Source organism: Drosophila rhopaloa, unplaced genomic scaffold, assembly GCF_018152115.1.
Source record: "Drosophila rhopaloa isolate 14029-0021.01 unplaced genomic scaffold, ASM1815211v1 contig_2, whole genome shotgun sequence".
NCBI classification, from domain to species: Eukaryota; Metazoa; Arthropoda; class Insecta; order Diptera; family Drosophilidae; genus Drosophila; species Drosophila rhopaloa.
The window spans coordinates 2,328,687-2,347,365 of NW_025335083.1; the positions used below are offsets into that span (position 1 = coordinate 2,328,687).

Below are 18,679 nucleotides of genomic sequence, written 5' to 3' on the forward strand. Positions count from 1 at the left end.
AAAAAATGTTATTTACATGTCAGTATTGCCAGACCTTTTTGGCGAGATGGCAGCCCTCGCCGTTTTTTAATCGATTAAAGAGCTAACAGAGTTTTTACGACAAGCGCTGCCAGACCAATCGGGCAATTCCATCTCTAGTTTCTTTACAATCGTAAATTGGGGAAAAAAACCTCTTTGGAATTTGGTTTATTTAATTAAAAGCAGCCGGGAGACCTATGCGAAGGCTAAAACGCGGCCAGAGTTGTTGTTGCTGCTGCTGCCCAGCCGCCGTGTGATCGATCGGGGTACGTTTTACAGCGGATTGGGAAGTGTGGAGCTCTTTTCTCGCAGCTTTTTTTTCGCACAAACGCCGTCCCTCAAAACGGAATTTTATGGTGATAAAGCCATTTAAACAGAAACAAATTCGTAATAAACTCGCACCTGCTGCCGTTTTAACCCTGTTTCGGGCATTAGTGGTTGCAAAATGCGACACCGACACACCTAGGCACAAAAAATATGCCAGTTATGCGAAAGAGAAAAAGTGCTGTGTGAGTGTGAGTGTGCGTGTGAGTGTGTATGCCGTGCATGTGCTAGTGTGCGTGAGTGTTGGTGTAGAAAACTTGTTATCAATGCGGCGCCTATGATAAGTCTCATTAGACATGTTTCTCCCACTATGCTGGGCATTCCAATTGTAATAGCGAGCGAACTTGTGTTTCAGTGTATGTGTATGTAACAGCCGGACTCCACTGGCACACATTTTCCCATTTGCCTAAAATGTGAATTATTTTAAAAATAAGCTCTACCAAATGTTGACATCTTACTGTGTCGAATTTTCATATCCTGCGATAACTGAATGTGAAAAAGAGTCAACGTCCACAAAAACTATTACTATTGTAATATCACCCAACAAATTTTAATTTACATTACAGACGGATTCCACTAAAACATGTTTTGAGCTTACTTTTTGTACCCCATAATAAATAAGGGACAAGGAAATTTAAAAATTAGGTACATAATTTAAAAGGATAATTATAAAACTTAAAGTATTTGACAATCTTAGGCTTGTTTTTCGCACCTAAAAGCAGGATTAAAACTGAGAAAAAACCATGAGGATCACATGTTTTTGAATTTAGAAAATATATATAATCTTTAACGTCTCTTTGCCTTTCTTCGCACAGTCTGGCGGCCCCAACTAAATAATGTGGAACATGATGTGCGACGTAATGCCCACGATATCCGAGGACAGCATCTCGCAGCGCTCCTCGCAGTTCAGCGGGGAGGACGCCAACTTCGAGCAGTTGATGGTCTCCATGCTGGACGAGCGGGACAAGTTGATGGACAGCCTAAGGGAGGCGCAGGAGCGGCTCGGCGAGACGGAGAACAAGCTGCACGACGTGGAGAAGGAGCGGGATAGCCTGCAGCGCCAGATCAATGCCAATCTGCCGCAGGTGAATTGGGTCTGCGTATACATGCCGAGGGCTTCTAACCATCTGATCCTTGTGTTTCCAGGAGTTCGCCACCCTCACCAAGGAGCTGACGCAGGCGCGGGAGACCCTGTTGGAGCGGGACGAGGAGATCGGGGAGCTCAAGGCAGAGCGCAACAATACCAGGGTAAGACTCTACAACATGTTCATTATTTTACGGAGGTGCTCCCATATGAAAAAGTTAGCATTCAAAGAATGTACAAGCTAAATGTATACAAAATTAATTTGCCCGAAAGGTATTATAAAAAAATGTTAATAGCGACTATTATCCATATATCTGTGAACTTTTGCGAAATTCATAAACGATTTTGGTATTCAGGTCTTCGGTGTTTTTCACCAAAATATTTTTGCACCTATTGTCCTTTTCTCCAAATAGTTTACACTTTCATAAGCAGACCATGAGCACCCCAGTGAATTTAATACTCTTCCTACTTTAAAATTATTTTTCTGGTCGCCTAGAATACGTTATTACAACAGAAGTGTTGTATACTTTTTATATGCAGTATTTAAAGATTTTATTTTAAACTTGCGATTAAAATCTAATTTGATTGGGACTGTTTGCGGAATTTTAAATGTTCACTCTTACAAAAGTTTATATACACATTCAATGTGTATTTCAGTCACATCCATGTTTCTGTATGTGTGAGATGTCTATTTGTGTTTTTTTGTGCATATATAAACGAGACTTTTAAAAACTACTATACATTTAAACATAAATTAATTTAAGCATAAGAATCTATAGACAAAATTGCAGGTCTGACAAAAATACTCATCACAGAGTAACAAACACATAAATGGAAATTACCTAGGGTATGCAAAATGGAAGGATTAGAGAGTTTGCTACAGGATTGCGCTCTATTCCTTACCACTCATTACCAATTAATATGATAAATATTTATTTAGCTGGATCTTCAAGCTATTACACTGTCCAAATCTGATTATTCTAGCTTCTCTTGGAGCACCTGGAGTGCTTGGTTTCCCGCCATGAGCGTTCCCTGCGAATGACCGTTGTAAAGCGACAGGCCGCCGCCCAAAGTGGTGTCTCCAGCGAGGTGGAGGTGCTCAAGGCGCTCAAGTCGCTGTTCGAGCACCACAAGGCGCTGGACGAGAAGGTGCGCGAGCGGCTGCGGCTCTCCATTGAGAAGAATAACATGATGGAGGAGGAACTCAGCTCCGCCAAGGAGGAGCTGGCCCAGTACAAGGCTGGTGTGGTGCCTGCAGGCGTGGGCAGTGGCGGCGGAGCGGGGAGTGCCTCTGGCACCGCCGGAGGTGGAGGCGCGGAGAACGGCCTCAAAGAGAAGGTGCGCTTATCTCACAAAATGCATTCAACCAAGACGATTTTAAATGTACTCTTTTCTCTGGAACACTAGATGGCGGGCGTGGCCGGATCTGGCGGAGTCAATGGCGAGACGAATGAGCTAAACGACTACGCGGCCAAGACCCATGAACTGCAAACGATCATCGAGAAGCAGGTGAGGGTCAAAGGGGCACTTCAGAGTCTGCATCTGCTATCGAGGTGTTAATCGTCCTTTTTTTTCTTAAGACCTCGGAACTCTCGCAATGGCAGCGGCGGGTGTCAGATCTGAACAACAAGATCAGCGAGTTGGAGGAAAACATGTCGCGAGTGCAAAAAGATCACTGTAAAGCCCAGGACCAGTGCGCCAAGCTGCAGCGAGATTTGCGCGAAAATGTGGCCCAAAAAGAGGATCAGGTGAGAGGATAATGCAAAGCATATTGTCATAGATGTTTTTAAACCTGTTTAAATTCAGGAGGAGCGCATTACCACACTGGAGAAGCGCTACCTGAATGCTCAAAGGGAGTCCACATCGTTGCATGATCTCAACGAAAAACTAGAGCAGGAGCTTCGGCACAAGGAGGCGCAGCTCAAGGTGGGTAAAAAAAAGATAATTATCACTGGGTTTACGGTCAAGGCTGGCAAATTATATTAACTTGTATGTACAGAGGATCGATTTTTGTTGTCACAGAAACGGGATTAAATATTAAAGTAACCTTCCTATACATATGTTATTGTTAATCAGATTGATCGATAATTTTCAAAAGTAAAAGTTTGTTGAAAATTTTAAAGATTAAATATATATGTTTAAAGCAATGTTATTTGTAAAAGTTTTGCAAATTAGTTCTTAAAATGTTTTGAAGAGCTACATCTGCTCCTGTGACTTAAATTCGAACCACTCTACTTTTAATTGCGCCCAAGCCTTCTCTCTCATTAAGTTCCCTCAAGCGTGACTAATCAATTGCATTTGCATACGCAACCAATCCCCCGTCAACTAATCGAACACATCCGCCCCAAACACGAACCTCAACACTCCATGCCACAATGTCAATGCCGATTCCGAAACCGAATCAGCTGCACGAGGAGAAGATCGGGGCCATCGAGGAGAAGCTGGAGCTCTCAGAGCAGAAGCTCGCCCAGCACGCCAAGCTGCAGCCTGACATGGAGGAGCAGCTAAAGGCACGCATGGAGGCATTGACTAAGGTAGGAAACAAGGTATGCACTCGAACTAATATGCGCGCCGGACAGGTTCCATATGACAAGTATCAACAATTATTATCCCGTACAACTTGAACTCTATTTTGTGTAATGCTCTTTTCTTTTGCGTACTATCCAACACAAGAAACCTACACCAAAAACTTCAACAACAAGTCTGTCTCTATGATCTATATCTACTGTTTCTCTTTCTGTACTGCAACTTTCACTCTCACGCACTCGAAACCCAATCAAAATCAGACCAAATCCCCTCTGTATGCCAATTATGAATACTTTCTAATGACCATTTAAACTGTGCCTTGTTTCACTGTTTGATTAGGACATTATGTGTACATATGTGTAAATTGTTTTAAGTTAACTTAGCTTATTACCATTCTATGTAAAGTTTAAATGTAAAATTCCTTGCAATAATTGCGAAGACTTTAGACTTTTTTGAAATTTACAATTTGGCCATTTCATCCCCTTGAATTGCTCAGCCATTTTCTTGTAGCTTAAATTATATTTTTCATTGACTAAAAGTCTTATTAAATTCATCAGAATTTATTGTTGGTATACATGAGGGATCACTCACTTTTAGCTTTCATTACTAAAACCCAAACTAACATTTCTCACTGCCACTGATTGAACCTCGTGAACAAGCTCATTAAACTCGCTGGCTCGAACCATTTGCAGGCTCAAGAAAGACACGGTTCAGCGGAGGACCGCATCCGGGGACTCGAAACAAACCTGGACGAGAAGACTGGCGAGGTGGTAAGACTGAACCAGCGTCTCAAGATGAACGAGGAGCACAACCTGCGGCTCTCCTCCACGGTGGACAAACTGCTCTCGGAGTCCAACGAGCGGCTGCAGGTGCACCTGAAGGAGCGCATGCATGCGCTGGACGAGAAGAATGCCCTCACCCAGGAGCTGGAAAAGGCGCGCAAAGTGGCCGAGGAACTGCACCACGAGAAGAGCGAAATCATGAAAGAACTGTCGAAGACGCGGCTGGAGATAGAGAACTTTAAGCGCCAGCTGCTGCAGCAGGAGATCGCCTACAACATCCAGCAGACGGAGGCGCTCACCCGGAGCCTCTCGCCAAGCAGCGTAGTGGACCCAAGTGGAGCCTTCAGCCGGAGCAACTCGCACGCCAGCTTTGAGACGCACTCGCTGCGGCGCCAGAGCAAACAGCGCCTGTCCGAGGAGAACGCCCTGGTTCGCTCGATGGCCGAGCAGGAGTGGGAGAAGCTCCAGCAGGCGGCGCACGCCCAGCAACAGGCCTACGAGCTGGTGGCTAGTGCTGCGGATTGCGATGAGGCGGATGTCCTATACGCGGCGGCCACGGCGGACATGATGTCTCCGTCGGGTCACACGGATGCCCAGACACTGGCCATGATGCTGCAGGAGCAGTTGGACGCCATCAACAACGAGATTCGCTTGATCCAGGAGGAGAAGCAGTCGACGGAGGCGCGGGCCGAAGAGCTGGAGTCGCGTGTGGGCAGTCTGGAGCACGTCAACCTGCTGTCCCGCGGTCGCTCCATGGACAGGCAAAGTCCGCCCATGAGTGGACGGAGCACGCCAAACAGCCCGCAGAGGGATTTCATGCAAAAGTATCATACGGTGAGTGGCTTAATTGTGTATATATAATATAATAGTATAATTGGGTATACCCTTGCAGAGGGTATTAAAAGTTTGCAAAGCAGGAGACATTTCTGACCCTATAAAGTGTATATATTCTTGATCAGCTTCACCAGGAGAGTCGATCTTGCCATTTCCGTGTGTCCTTCTTTCCGTTTCTAGTCCCTTAGTTTTAAAGCTATTGAAAATTTCCCAAAAGTTGTCTTTCTATTGCAGGTAGTATATAAGTCGGAACGAGACGGATCGGGCGACTATATCATATAGCTCCCATAGCAACATTCGGAAAAAAAATTTTTTTTAAGTATATAGTAGCTCATATAGCTCTCATAAAAAAATCAAAAAATTAAAAAAAATATATATTTAAAAAAAATGTATTTTGCTGCAAAATCGACATAGCTTCATTGTTTTTATACCCTTGCAGAGGGTATTATAATTTTGGTCAAAAGTGTGCAACGCAGTGAAGGAGACATCTCCGACCCTATAAAGTATATATATTCTTGATCAGGATCACCTCCTGAGTTGATATAGCCATGTCCGTCTGTCCGTCTGTCCGTCTGTCCGTCTGTCCGTCTGTCTGTCCGTCTGTCTGTTTCTACGCGAACTAGTCTCTCAGTTTTAAAGATATCGAATTGAAACTTTGCACACACCCTTCTTTCCTTTGCACGCAGTATATAAGTCGGAACGGCCGGGATCGGCCGACTATATCCTATAGCTGCCATATAACTGAACGATCGGAAATGCCATAACTTTGGTGTTTGTAAAGTTAGGAAGTTGGGATTTTCTATGGGTTTTGTATTTGGCTAATCAATCCGACATGCCGAATTTCATAAGGATCGGCCGACTATATCCTATAGCTTCCATATAACTGATTGATCGGAAATGCCATAACTTTGGTGTTTGTAAAGTTAGAATGTTGGGATTTTCTATGGGTTTTATATTTGGCTAATCAATCCGACATGCCGAATTTCATAAGGATCGGCCGACTATATCCTATAGCTGCCATATAACTGATTGATCGGAAATGCCATAACTTTGGTGTTTGTAAAGTTAGGAAGTCGGCATTTTCTATGGGTGTTATATTTGGCCAGCCAACCTACCAAATTTCATAAGGATCGGCCGATTATATCCTATAGCTGCCATATAACTGAACGATTGGAAATGTCATAACTTTGGTGTTTTTAAAGTTAGGAAGTTGGGATTTTTTATGAGTATTAAGAATGCATCATATGAATAATTTTGGAGAATATAATTTACAGAGTATTCTGCAAGGGTATATCAACTTCGGCTCCGCCCGAAGTTAGCTTTCCTTTCTTGTTAGTAATATCTGCCTGCTCTATTATTAACTATAATACTTTCGCTTTCATGTCAGCTCAACTTGCCCGTACTGTCCAGTGATGCGTCCCGCGAGGAGCTCCATGGCGGCATGTCTACCACAGGTGATTCAAGCTCCGGTGGAGCTGCTTCTCCACTGACCGCCCGCTCCATGCGCCTGGAGCGTGTGGCCCAAGCCCTGGCCCACAGCCAAGAGGAGCTGAGGCGCCGTTCGATTGGCCTCAATCCCAGTGCCCCGGTGGCGCCCAATCACAGTGGGGGTCACATGCCGCTGAGCAGCCACAGTTACGGGCTGTCACCGCTTAGCTCCCGTTACGGCAGCCAGGAGTCGTTGCGCCACTACAACACCATGGGCTCCATGTCCATGCTGCAGACGCCGACCTCCGGCGTGTCCAGGGATGCGGCAGCTGCTGCTGTGCAGAAGAAAAAGGGCATCAAGTCCTCGCTGGGAAGGTTCTTCAGCAAAAAGGAGAAGGTCAAAGGCGTGAAGGATACATTGCCTGACGGCTCGCCCAGCATGATGTCCATCGGCAACCTGTCGATCGGACTGAGCGAGGTGGACTCCAACTACGATGCTATGAGCATGACTGGGGGCATGATGCCCCGAATAGCCAGCTCCCAAGGATCAAAAATAAGCAGTGTTGACTACGGCAGGCAGAAGAAGTGAGCATAAAGCTGATATTGCTTAATCTAAAGATGTACGCTAACATGATTTATTTTTTCAGGGAGCACGACTATCGCAATGATTTGCTGGGCGAGGCTATGAAGGCGGGCACTCCATTTGCCCTCTGGAACGGCCCCACCATCGTGGCCTGGTTGGAGCTGTGGGTGGGCATGCCCGCCTGGTATGTGGCCGCCTGTCGGGCCAACGTCAAGTCCGGGGCCATCATGAGTGCGCTAAGCGACACGGAAATTCAGCGGGAAATCGGTGAGGATCCTGGGTGTCTTCATGGCTTTCGATGAGTAACCTTTTTCTTCGACAGGCATCAGCAATCCCTTGCACCGGCTCAAGCTGCGCCTGGCCATTCAGGAAATGGTTTCACTGACCTCTCCCTCGGCGCCACAAACCTCACGGACAACCTTGGCATTTGGTAAGACTTCATAATTTGCAGGGAGAATGGTAAAATCAAAACACGTTTAAGTTAAAAGTTTCAACCTTTTAATTTTAAATTGAAAAAATCTTTTTAAGTTAAAATAAAAAAGCCTTTCAGCTTAATTAAACTATCAATTTTTATGAAACTAAAAAATTGTTTTAAACTTAAAATTATTGTCCCCTCTTTTTCTGCAGGCGATATGAACCATGAGTGGATTGGAAACTATTGGTTGCCTGGTCTGGGCCTGCCACAATATCGCACAACCTTCATGGAGTGTCTGGTCGATGCCCGCATGCTGGACCATCTCACCAAGAAGGACTTGCGCGGTCAGCTCAAAATGGTAGACAGCTTCCATCGCACCAGCCTGCAGTACGGCATATCGATGCTCAAGCGCCTTAACTATGATCGCACGGAGCTGGAGCACAGGCGCAAGATGAGTGAAAACGGTCTGTGCGATGTGCTCGTCTGGAGCAACGAGAGGGTCATACGGTGGGTGGGCAGCATCGGATTGAAGGTGAGTGTCACAGCCAGGATGATCAGTCTTCGATGGAAATCAATTTAAACAACGACTTTTTACAGGAATATGCCAATAACTTGCTCGAATCGGGAGTGCATGGAGGACTAATGGCCCTAGACGAGGGATTCGATGCCAATGCTATGGGGTTGGCCCTCCAAATACCCACACAAAATGCTCAGGTGAGCCAGACAAACGCTACTTTTTAGGTTAATAACTAATAATTATTTTTCTGGGTAGGCTCGCCAAATACTCGATACCGAGTTCAATAATCTTCTGCAGATCGCCACAGATCGCAGGCCGGAGAACGAGCAGCGCAGCGCTTCTTGATGCAGTTACAGTCCTCCAACGTCTTCGGTGGATGAGTGAATACTACCTTAAGGAACATAAAGCAAAAGCAACCTACAACAATAAGAACGTAAAGACCAGAGGCAACGTTTCCTAAACCGCAACAGTAACGACAAGCAGAACTAAAAGAGAAGGATAGAAATGCGAGCAGCAACTAAGCCACAAAAACTCTAACAAGAAAGACGCAACGCAAGAGACTCCCCAGCATGATGCACGTCTAATCCACATATTTAATATATATAAATACACGCATAGTCACATAATCCATAACAAGACAATGTATACAAGACATAGCACATACTCTACATAGGACATACGTAGTTGCATTGGCGCAAAGTCGCTGCTGCTGCCAGGCGTGTACAAGTTATAGAAGCTAATCAGTTTTCGATTGTAAAATTATTATTGTATTTTTTTATATAGTGTAATTGGGCTTGCAATAGACTAACAGTATTTTGTTTTGGATAAGGCAGAGATGGACAGAGATGATAGCGTGCTTCGAACCAAATTCGTGACCAAACTTGTTTGTTATATAATTTTATGGCATTTTGTACAGTTTTTAATTTAATCCAATCGTAATTTCTTTAAATTAAAACCACTAACATACGCTTTACATATGACATTATAGTGTTTCTGTTTAGTTTTTCGTAGAAGTCAGAGACAGCGTTCCAATTGAGTTTATAAACTGAACAACATGCACAACAATCAGGCATACATATATAGAGTAACAACTGCATATATATACGATTTATATATCATAATAAATCTAATTATTAAAACATTATGAAACATACGTGTAACTAACAAGAAAGTATTAAGTGTGAAGTGAAGAAAAGGGAAGGAACCTTGGAGAAGTCGCAAGCGCCCATTGAAATCAACTATTTACATACTTATATATACGAGGTCATTAAGTAATCGAAAAAGCTTTAAAGGCGAACTAAACCTAAACCAAAACTCAAAATCTTAGCCTTTGCTTAAGCCCTTATTAAAAGAATTTCTTTGCTCAGTGTCATGAGGGAAGTCGATTTTCAATAGCGAATAACATCTTTAAATATTTGTAACGATCTATTCACAAAATCTAAAAGCATATCCATTGTTTTTGAAAACATAAAAATACAAATCCCTTTCCAAATTACCTTACGTTGTTACTTAACTTTTCTTGCAAGCGCAGCAAATTGAGTCATGAACCAAATCTTTCTCTTCTGTTTAATCCCTTTAAAGTTTAAACTAACCACTCTGTTTAAGTTTCGCAAGTACTTATTTGTCCAATATATGTTAAAGCACACAAACTGCCACATAACAACACGTACACAAAGAAACATCCACAGCATCTAACAATGTTGGTTTTTGGGGTCTTATGTACATTAAGTTGATGTTTTTACTTATTTGTACAAAAACCAAATTTGCAACTAACGCTTGTTTTTAAGTTGAAATAGAAAATAAAAAAAACATTAAAATGAATACGATATACTTAAATTAATTTATAAAACTAAAATATATATTAAAAAAAAACTAACAAGAAAATACTTCATGAAATTATTTCAACTGTATTAGCAAAATTAAAAAACAAACGCGTAAAGAAACTTATAAAAGCTCTAAAAACTGAGAACTTATTTATGAATGTAACTGTAGCATTACCTAAGTAAATACAAGAGTAAAGCAAATATTTATGATGTGTAACCTAAATTGACTAACTACTAATCCAAAATATGTAAGTTAATTTGAACAAATATTGGTTTAATTGTTGACTTTTGTTGAAAATTCCACTAAAATGAGTTGAAAAACGAGCGTAACTAAACTAAACTAAATGCGTAATATAAATATAAAATTGATTACCATACACATATGTAAATATATTTATACCAATATTGTGAACATGAAAATTGAATGCTATACAAGCAAATTAGGTAAAAATTCCGCTTAGGAGTTTTTTATATGTACAATATATATTAAAAAACAAAACAAGCAAACCACAAAAACAAATGATGAAAATATAACTACAAATTAAAATTTATTACAAAAAAGCAACCACACGATAATGTTTCGAGCCTTTCCTTAAAAAAAATATAACTGAACGATCGGAAATGCCATAACTTTGGTGTTTGTAAAGTTAGGAAGTTGGGATTTTCTATGGGTTTTGTATTTGGCTAATCAATCCGACATGCCGAATTTCATAAGGATCGGCCGACTATATCCTATAGCTTCCATATAACTGATTGATCGGAAATGCCATAACTTTGGTGTTTGTAAAGTTAGAATGTTGGGATTTTCTATGGGTTTTATATTTGGCTAATCAATCCGACATGCCGAATTTCATAAGGATCGGCCGACTATATCCTATAGCTGCCATATAACTGATTGATCGGAAATGCCATAACTTTGGTGTTTGTAAAGTTAGGAAGTCGGCATTTTCTATGGGTGTTATATTTGGCCAGCCAACCTACCAAATTTCATAAGGATCGGCCGATTATATCCTATAGCTGCCATATAACTGAACGATTGGAAATGTCATAACTTTGGTGTTTTTAAAGTTAGGAAGTTGGGATTTTTTATGAGTATTAAGAATGCATCATATGAATAATTTTGGAGAATATAATTTACAGAGTATTCTGCAAGGGTATATCAACTTCGGCTCCGCCCGAAGTTAGCTTTCCTTTCTTGTTAGTAATATCTGCCTGCTCTATTATTAACTATAATACTTTCGCTTTCATGTCAGCTCAACTTGCCCGTACTGTCCAGTGATGCGTCCCGCGAGGAGCTCCATGGCGGCATGTCTACCACAGGTGATTCAAGCTCCGGTGGAGCTGCTTCTCCACTGACCGCCCGCTCCATGCGCCTGGAGCGTGTGGCCCAAGCCCTGGCCCACAGCCAAGAGGAGCTGAGGCGCCGTTCGATTGGCCTCAATCCCAGTGCCCCGGTGGCGCCCAATCACAGTGGGGGTCACATGCCGCTGAGCAGCCACAGTTACGGGCTGTCACCGCTTAGCTCCCGTTACGGCAGCCAGGAGTCGTTGCGCCACTACAACACCATGGGCTCCATGTCCATGCTGCAGACGCCGACCTCCGGCGTGTCCAGGGATGCGGCAGCTGCTGCTGTGCAGAAGAAAAAGGGCATCAAGTCCTCGCTGGGAAGGTTCTTCAGCAAAAAGGAGAAGGTCAAAGGCGTGAAGGATACATTGCCTGACGGCTCGCCCAGCATGATGTCCATCGGCAACCTGTCGATCGGACTGAGCGAGGTGGACTCCAACTACGATGCTATGAGCATGACTGGGGGCATGATGCCCCGAATAGCCAGCTCCCAAGGATCAAAAATAAGCAGTGTTGACTACGGCAGGCAGAAGAAGTGAGCATAAAGCTGATATTGCTTAATCTAAAGATGTACGCTAACATGATTTATTTTTTTCAGGGAGCACGACTATCGCAATGATTTGCTGGGCGAGGCTATGAAGGCGGGCACTCCATTTGCCCTCTGGAACGGCCCCACCATCGTGGCCTGGTTGGAGCTGTGGGTGGGCATGCCCGCCTGGTATGTGGCCGCCTGTCGGGCCAACGTCAAGTCCGGGGCCATCATGAGTGCGCTAAGCGACACGGAAATTCAGCGGGAAATCGGTGAGGATCCTGGGTGTCTTCATGGCTTTCGATGAGTAACCTTTTTCTTCGACAGGCATCAGCAATCCCTTGCACCGGCTCCAAGCTGCGCCTGGCCATTCAGGAAATGGTTTCACTGACCTCTCCCTCGGCGCCACAAACCTCACGGACAACCTTGGCATTTGGTAAGACTTCATAATTTGCAGGGAGAATGGTAAAATCAAAACACGTTTAAGTTAAAAGTTTCAACCTTTTAATTTTAAATTGAAAAAATCTTTTTAAGTTAAAATAAAAAAGCCTTTCAGCTTAATTAAACTATCAATTTTTATGAAACTAAAAAATTGTTTTAAACTTAAAATTATTGTCCCCTCTTTTTCTGCAGGCGATATGAACCATGAGTGGATTGGAAACTATTGGTTGCCTGGTCTGGGCCTGCCACAATATCGCACAACCTTCATGGAGTGTCTGGTCGATGCCCGCATGCTGGACCATCTCACCAAGAAGGACTTGCGCGGTCAGCTCAAAATGGTAGACAGCTTCCATCGCACCAGCCTGCAGTACGGCATATCGATGCTCAAGCGCCTTAACTATGATCGCACGGAGCTGGAGCACAGGCGCAAGATGAGTGAAAACGGTCTGTGCGATGTGCTCGTCTGGAGCAACGAGAGGGTCATACGGTGGGTGGGCAGCATCGGATTGAAGGTGAGTGTCACAGCCAGGATGATCAGTCTTCGATGGAAATCAATTTAAACAACGACTTTTTACAGGAATATGCCAATAACTTGCTCGAATCGGGAGTGCATGGAGGACTAATGGCCCTAGACGAGGGATTCGATGCCAATGCTATGGGGTTGGCCCTCCAAATACCCACACAAAATGCTCAGGTGAGCCAGACAAACGCTACTTTTTAGGTTAATAACTAATAATTATTTTTCTGGGTAGGCTCGCCAAATACTCGATACCGAGTTCAATAATCTTCTGCAGATCGCCACAGATCGCAGGCCGGAGAACGAGCAGCGCAGCGCTTCTTGATGCAGTTACAGTCCTCCAACGTCTTCGGTGGATGAGTGAATACTACCTTAAGGAACATAAAGCAAAAGCAACCTACAACAATAAGAACGTAAAGACCAGAGGCAACGTTTCCTAAACCGCAACAGTAACGACAAGCAGAACTAAAAGAGAAGGATAGAAATGCGAGCAGCAACTAAGCCACAAAAACTCTAACAAGAAAGACGCAACGCAAGAGACTCCCCAGCATGATGCACGTCTAATCCACATATTTAATATATATAAATACACGCATAGTCACATAATCCATAACAAGACAATGTATACAAGACATAGCACATACTCTACATAGGACATACGTAGTTGCATTGGCGCAAAGTCGCTGCTGCTGCCAGGCGTGTACAAGTTATAGAAGCTAATCAGTTTTCGATTGTAAAATTATTATTGTATTTTTTTATATAGTGTAATTGGGCTTGCAATAGACTAACAGTATTTTGTTTTGGATAAGGCAGAGATGGACAGAGATGATAGCGTGCTTCGAACCAAATTCGTGACCAAACTTGTTTGTTATATAATTTTATGGCATTTTGTACAGTTTTTAATTTAATCCAATCGTAATTTCTTTAAATTAAAACCACTAACATACGCTTTACATATGACATTATAGTGTTTCTGTTTAGTTTTTCGTAGAAGTCAGAGACAGCGTTCCAATTGAGTTTATAAACTGAACAACATGCACAACAATCAGGCATACATATATAGAGTAACAACTGCATATATATACGATTTATATATCATAATAAATCTAATTATTAAAACATTATGAAACATACGTGTAACTAACAAGAAAGTATTAAGTGTGAAGTGAAGAAAAGGGAAGGAACCTTGGAGAAGTCGCAAGCGCCCATTGAAATCAACTATTTACATACTTATATATACGAGGTCATTAAGTAATCGAAAAAGCTTTAAAGGCGAACTAAACCTAAACCAAAACTCAAAATCTTAGCCTTTGCTTAAGCCCTTATTAAAAGAATTTCTTTGCTCAGTGTCATGAGGGAAGTCGATTTTCAATAGCGAATAACATCTTTAAATATTTGTAACGATCTATTCACAAAATCTAAAAGCATATCCATTGTTTTTGAAAACATAAAAATACAAATCCCTTTCCAAATTACCTTACGTTGTTACTTAACTTTTCTTGCAAGCGCAGCAAATTGAGTCATGAACCAAATCTTTCTCTTCTGTTTAATCCCTTTAAAGTTTAAACTAACCACTCTGTTTAAGTTTCGCAAGTACTTATTTGTCCAATATATGTTAAAGCACACAAACTGCCACATAACAACACGTACACAAAGAAACATCCACAGCATCTAACAATGTTGGTTTTTGGGGTCTTATGTACATTAAGTTGATGTTTTTACTTATTTGTACAAAAACCAAATTTGCAACTAACGCTTGTTTTTAAGTTGAAATAGAAAATAAAAAAAAACATTAAAATGAATACGATATACTTAAATTAATTTATAAAACTAAAATATATATTATAAAAAAAACTAACAAGAAAATACTTCATGAAATTATTTCAACTGTATTAGCAAAATTAAAAAACAAACGCGTAAAGAAACTTATAAAAGCTCTAAAAACTGAGAACTTATTTATGAATGTAACTGTAGCATTACCTAAGTAAATACAAGAGTAAAGCAAATATTTATGATGTGTAACCTAAATTGACTAACTACTAATCCAAAATATGTAAGTTAATTTGAACAAATATTGGTTTAATTGTTGACTTTTGTTGAAAATTCCACTAAAATGAGTTGAAAAACGAGCGTAACTAAACTAAACTAAATGCGTAATATAAATATAAAATTGATTACCATACACATATGTAAATATATTTATACCAATATTGTGAACATGAAAATTGAATGCTATACAAGCAAATTAGGTAAAAATTCCGCTTAGGAGTTTTTTATATGTACAATATATATTAAAAAACAAAACAAGCAAACCACAAAAACAAATGATGAAAATATAACTACAAATTAAAATTTATTACAAAAAAGCAACCACACGATAATGTTTCGAGCCTTTCCTTAAAAAAAATCTGTATTATTTGAGAGAAAATTATTTCGAGGAAATGGGTTGATTGATGTCTGATGAATGAATCAATTCAACACAAAGTGGAAATTCAGCGAGAATACAAATCGAGCTAGAGCTCTGAAATTGGGCAAATCCTCAAAATCAGGTGGGATCAGGTTTCGGGCCTAAAGCGATCGATGGAAACGATCTATAGTCGATGCTTTTTTAAAGCGATGCTTTTTAAATTGTGGTATAAACTAGCAATGGCCAGTCTTCCTGAATTTTAAATTTAGCCCTCTGTCCTGATCGAACAGATTTGCATTTTTATACCCTTGCAGAGGGTATTATAATTTTGGTCAAAAGTGTGCAACGCAAAGAAGGAGACATCTCCGACCCTATAAAGTATATATATTCTTGATCAGGATCACCTCCTGAGTTGATATAGCCATGTCCGTCTGTCCGTCTGTCTGTCCGTCTGTCTGTTTATACGCAAAGTTTTAAAGATATCGAATTGAAACTTTGCACCTTCTTTCCTTTGCACGCAGTATATAAATCGGAACGGCCGGGATCGGCCGACTATATCCTATAGCTGTCATACAACTGATTGATCGGAAAAGCCATAACTTTGATGTTTGTATAGTTAGAAAGTTGGGATTTTCTATGGGTTTTATTTTTGGCCAATCAATCCGATCTACCAAAATAAAGATCGGCTGACTATATCCTATAGCTGCCATATAACTGAACGATCGGAAATGTCAAAACTTTGGTGTTTTTAAAGTTAGAAATTTGAGATTTTTTATGGGTTTTTTTCACCAACCAATACAATTTTCAGAATATTCTGCAAGGGTATATTAACTTCGGCTCCACCCGAAGTTAGCTTTCCTTTCTTGTTTGTTTTTGAAATAGGGAGATTGTCTTCGGGCCTTTTAAGGGCCCCAAAAAAACAAATCCCCAACCACATTTTGTTGCATGGAGTCTTTATTTGTATGGGACTGGCTGTACTTCGCTGTCATCTAAATGGCTCTTCCTACAGTGCGTCCTCGGCCACAGAGCGACCTGCCTAAGGCGAACGTGATGCGGTGCGTTGGTAATGCGGCGACGAGCGACCGTGTGAAAAGCGTGATCGGGAGGGGGTGCGGTAGCGTCGATTGTAACGCGAGCGGGAACGTGAGCGGGAACGGGTGCGGGATCGGGAGAAGTTCGGCGAACGGGAGCGGGACAGGAAGCGCGATAGGGAGTGGGAGCGTGAGCGAGAGTGGGACGGCAAGTTGTGGCGCTGGCGGCGATTCACCGGCGAGTAGCGGCGGTAGTGGCTCCACGGAGCCTTCAGCATGCGCTCCTGGAAGGCAGACACCGTGACCCGCTTGCCGTCGATCAGGCCGCCGTTCATGTGCTTGATGGCGCAGGCGCAGTCCTCGGGACGGGCGTACTCCACGAAGGCGTAGTCACGCCCCTGGCGCCTCTGGTAGCGGTCCATGGGAAAGTCGACGGCGGTGAGGGCGCCAAAGTGGCCGAAGATCTCGGTGATGTGCTCCTTGGTCACCTGGCGGGTGAGTCCCTTGATGTGGAGACGCACAATGCGGACGGGCTGCCGGAATCTGATGGTGGGCTTGCCGTTGCGGTAGGCCACTTGGCTGTCCTCGGTGTCGGTTCCTCCACCACCTCCATCACCTCCTTCTCCTCTTCGTTCTACTCTGATTCCTCCACTGTCTCCCCCTCCTCCGCCTCCTCCTGATCCTTCGAAACTACGATTGCGCCGCTGTTTCCACTGGTAGCCATCACTCCGCTCATCATCCCACTGACGCTTTGGTGCCGGACCAGTGGGCGTGGTAGGTCCACGACGCGGTCGCTCATTGTTGGAAGTCCTAATCTTGCAGGTCTCCGGATTCTTGGTGCCGGTGGGGGGGTTGACATTGGAGTGGCTCGAATTGGGATTAACAGGCTTTGCCAGAGCTTTCGAAGAGGAGCAGGCCACCGTGGTCTTGACCTGGTTGGCGGACTTGCTGGCCATGGCATTGGCAAGGGGTATCTTCGTGCCGGAGGATCGGGCACCGCCGACCTTGATTTTGCCTTCAGAGGAATTGCCCATCGTCTGGTCATCACTGGGCATGGTTATGGCGGTTGGAGCGGCAGTGGGAGTGGCGGTGCTCTTGGTGACGGTGACGGTATTCGACTGGAAGACGGCCTGGTTGTGGCTGCTGGTGGCCGGGATGAGGTTCTGCAAGCCGGAACCGGAGCTGCGCACGCGCGTCTTGCGGTGATGATGCTCCATGGGCACCGTTTGGGGAGCTGGCTTGGCCACCGGACCAAGAGCATGACCAGGAGCAGGAACAGGGGCAGGAGCAGGAGCAGGGGCTAGAGCGGGAGCCGGCACAGGCTGCGGATGCGGTTGCGGATGTGGATGCGTGGCGAGGACGGCCGGAATGGGAGCCGGCACGGGCAGGGGAATGGGATCCGGTATCAGGATGGCCTGCGCGGCTGGGGCCTCCTCCTTGATCACAAGTGGCGCCTTGGTGGAGGAGTGGGTGGCGCCGCGACGCCCCTTCCTGGAGGAGCGCTTCGTGGAGCGGCCGTGTGCGGAGCGATGGTGGCAACTGCCACGCCCACATCGGCGGTGCGGGTGGCGCGAGGAGTGGTGGTGGCGCCGATGGCGGTGATAGTGCCGATGGCGGCAGCAGGAGGGCTTCGGGCCATCCGGCTTCCTGGTGGAGCCCTCCGGCTCCTCATCGCTGTCGCTGGACGAGGAGCTGCTGCTGGTGGAGCTGGAGAAGCTGAAGGATGTGGTGGAGGTGAAGCTGGAGTCCGAGTAGCTGGACTCGCTCTCCGTGGCGAACGAGGGGGTGGACGACCTGTTCCTCACCCTTGGACCAGCTCCTCCTCCTCCTCCTTCTCCTTCTCCTCCTCCGGCGGGGATTACCTCCTTGCCATTCTTGCGCTCCTTGCGCTCCCGGCGATCCTTCCTCTGCCGCTTTGTGGGTGGCTCAGCCCCGTCCTTCGCCTTGCTGCTCTTCTCCTTAGGCATCTGAACTCTTGCACAACCTGAACTCTTAAACTGCGAACAAATTCGATATTCCGGAGCTGCTGGGCAAATGGCCACAACTGTCATCCAGGAAAATTCAAAGTGAGCAGGC

At 43.9% G+C, this 18,679-nt stretch overlaps 3 protein-coding genes across 6 annotated transcripts; 2 read left to right on the plus strand and 1 right to left on the minus strand.

The window, feature by feature from the left end:
- The first annotated feature begins 95 nt into the window (after positions 1-95).
- Positions 96-9,660, plus strand: LOC108049174 (liprin-alpha-1). 4 transcript variants are annotated; one of them, XM_044459833.1, is made up of 15 exons: positions 96-284; positions 1,158-1,427; positions 1,489-1,590; positions 2,411-2,764; positions 2,834-2,935; positions 3,007-3,174; positions 3,233-3,352; positions 3,832-3,972; positions 4,645-5,568; positions 6,956-7,581; positions 7,644-7,846; positions 7,902-8,009; positions 8,207-8,526; positions 8,592-8,708; positions 8,767-9,660. In XM_044459833.1, exons 2-15 carry the CDS (start codon positions 1,179-1,181, stop codon positions 8,854-8,856), a joined length of 3,624 nt encoding a protein of 1,207 aa, XP_044315768.1. In that variant the 5' UTR covers positions 96-284; positions 1,158-1,178; the 3' UTR covers positions 8,857-9,660. The 4 variants fall into 4 exon arrangements, with proteins under 4 accessions (XP_044315768.1, XP_044315770.1, XP_044315771.1 ...); XM_044459835.1 differs by having other exon boundaries at positions 3,832-3,960; XM_044459834.1 differs by lacking the exon at positions 96-284 and adding an exon at positions 909-987.
- On the plus strand, positions 9,347-12,965 carry LOC123037808 (liprin-alpha-1-like). Its single transcript, XM_044460323.1, has 5 exons — positions 9,347-9,394; positions 11,588-12,213; positions 12,277-12,479; positions 12,535-12,643; positions 12,841-12,965. Exons 1-5 carry the CDS (start codon positions 9,347-9,349, stop codon positions 12,854-12,856), a joined length of 1,002 nt encoding a protein of 333 aa, XP_044316258.1. The 3' UTR covers positions 12,857-12,965.
- Positions 12,966-16,608: 3,643 nt separating this feature from the next.
- Positions 16,609-18,570, minus strand: LOC108038284 (keratinocyte proline-rich protein-like). Its single transcript, XM_044460324.1, has one exon. It carries the CDS (start codon positions 18,568-18,570, stop codon positions 16,609-16,611), a length of 1,962 nt encoding a protein of 653 aa, XP_044316259.1.
- Between the last annotated feature and the right edge of the window lie 109 nt (positions 18,571-18,679).

Coding starts and splice junctions, on each gene's coding strand:
- LOC108049174 (XM_044459833.1), top strand. CDS start 1,179: ATGTGGAACATGATGTGCGACGTAATGCCCACGATATCCGAGGACAGC. Junction 1,591..2,410: donor CAGAGCGCAACAATACCAGG/GTAAGACTCTAC, acceptor TGATTATTCTAG/CTTCTCTTGGAGCACCTGGA. Junction 5,569..6,955: donor TCATGCAAAAGTATCATACG/GTGAGTGGCTTA, acceptor CTTTCATGTCAG/CTCAACTTGCCCGTACTGTC.
- LOC123037808 (XM_044460323.1), top strand. CDS start 9,347: ATGGACAGAGATGATAGCGTGCTTCGAACCAAATTCGTGACCAAACTT. Junction 9,395..11,587: donor CCAAATTCGTGACCAAACTT/GTTTGTTATATA, acceptor CTTTCATGTCAG/CTCAACTTGCCCGTACTGTC. Junction 12,480..12,534: donor GGAAATTCAGCGGGAAATCG/GTGAGGATCCTG, acceptor TTTCTTCGACAG/GCATCAGCAATCCCTTGCAC.
- LOC108038284 (XM_044460324.1), bottom strand. CDS start 18,570: ATGCCTAAGGAGAAGAGCAGCAAGGCGAAGGACGGGGCTGAGCCACCC.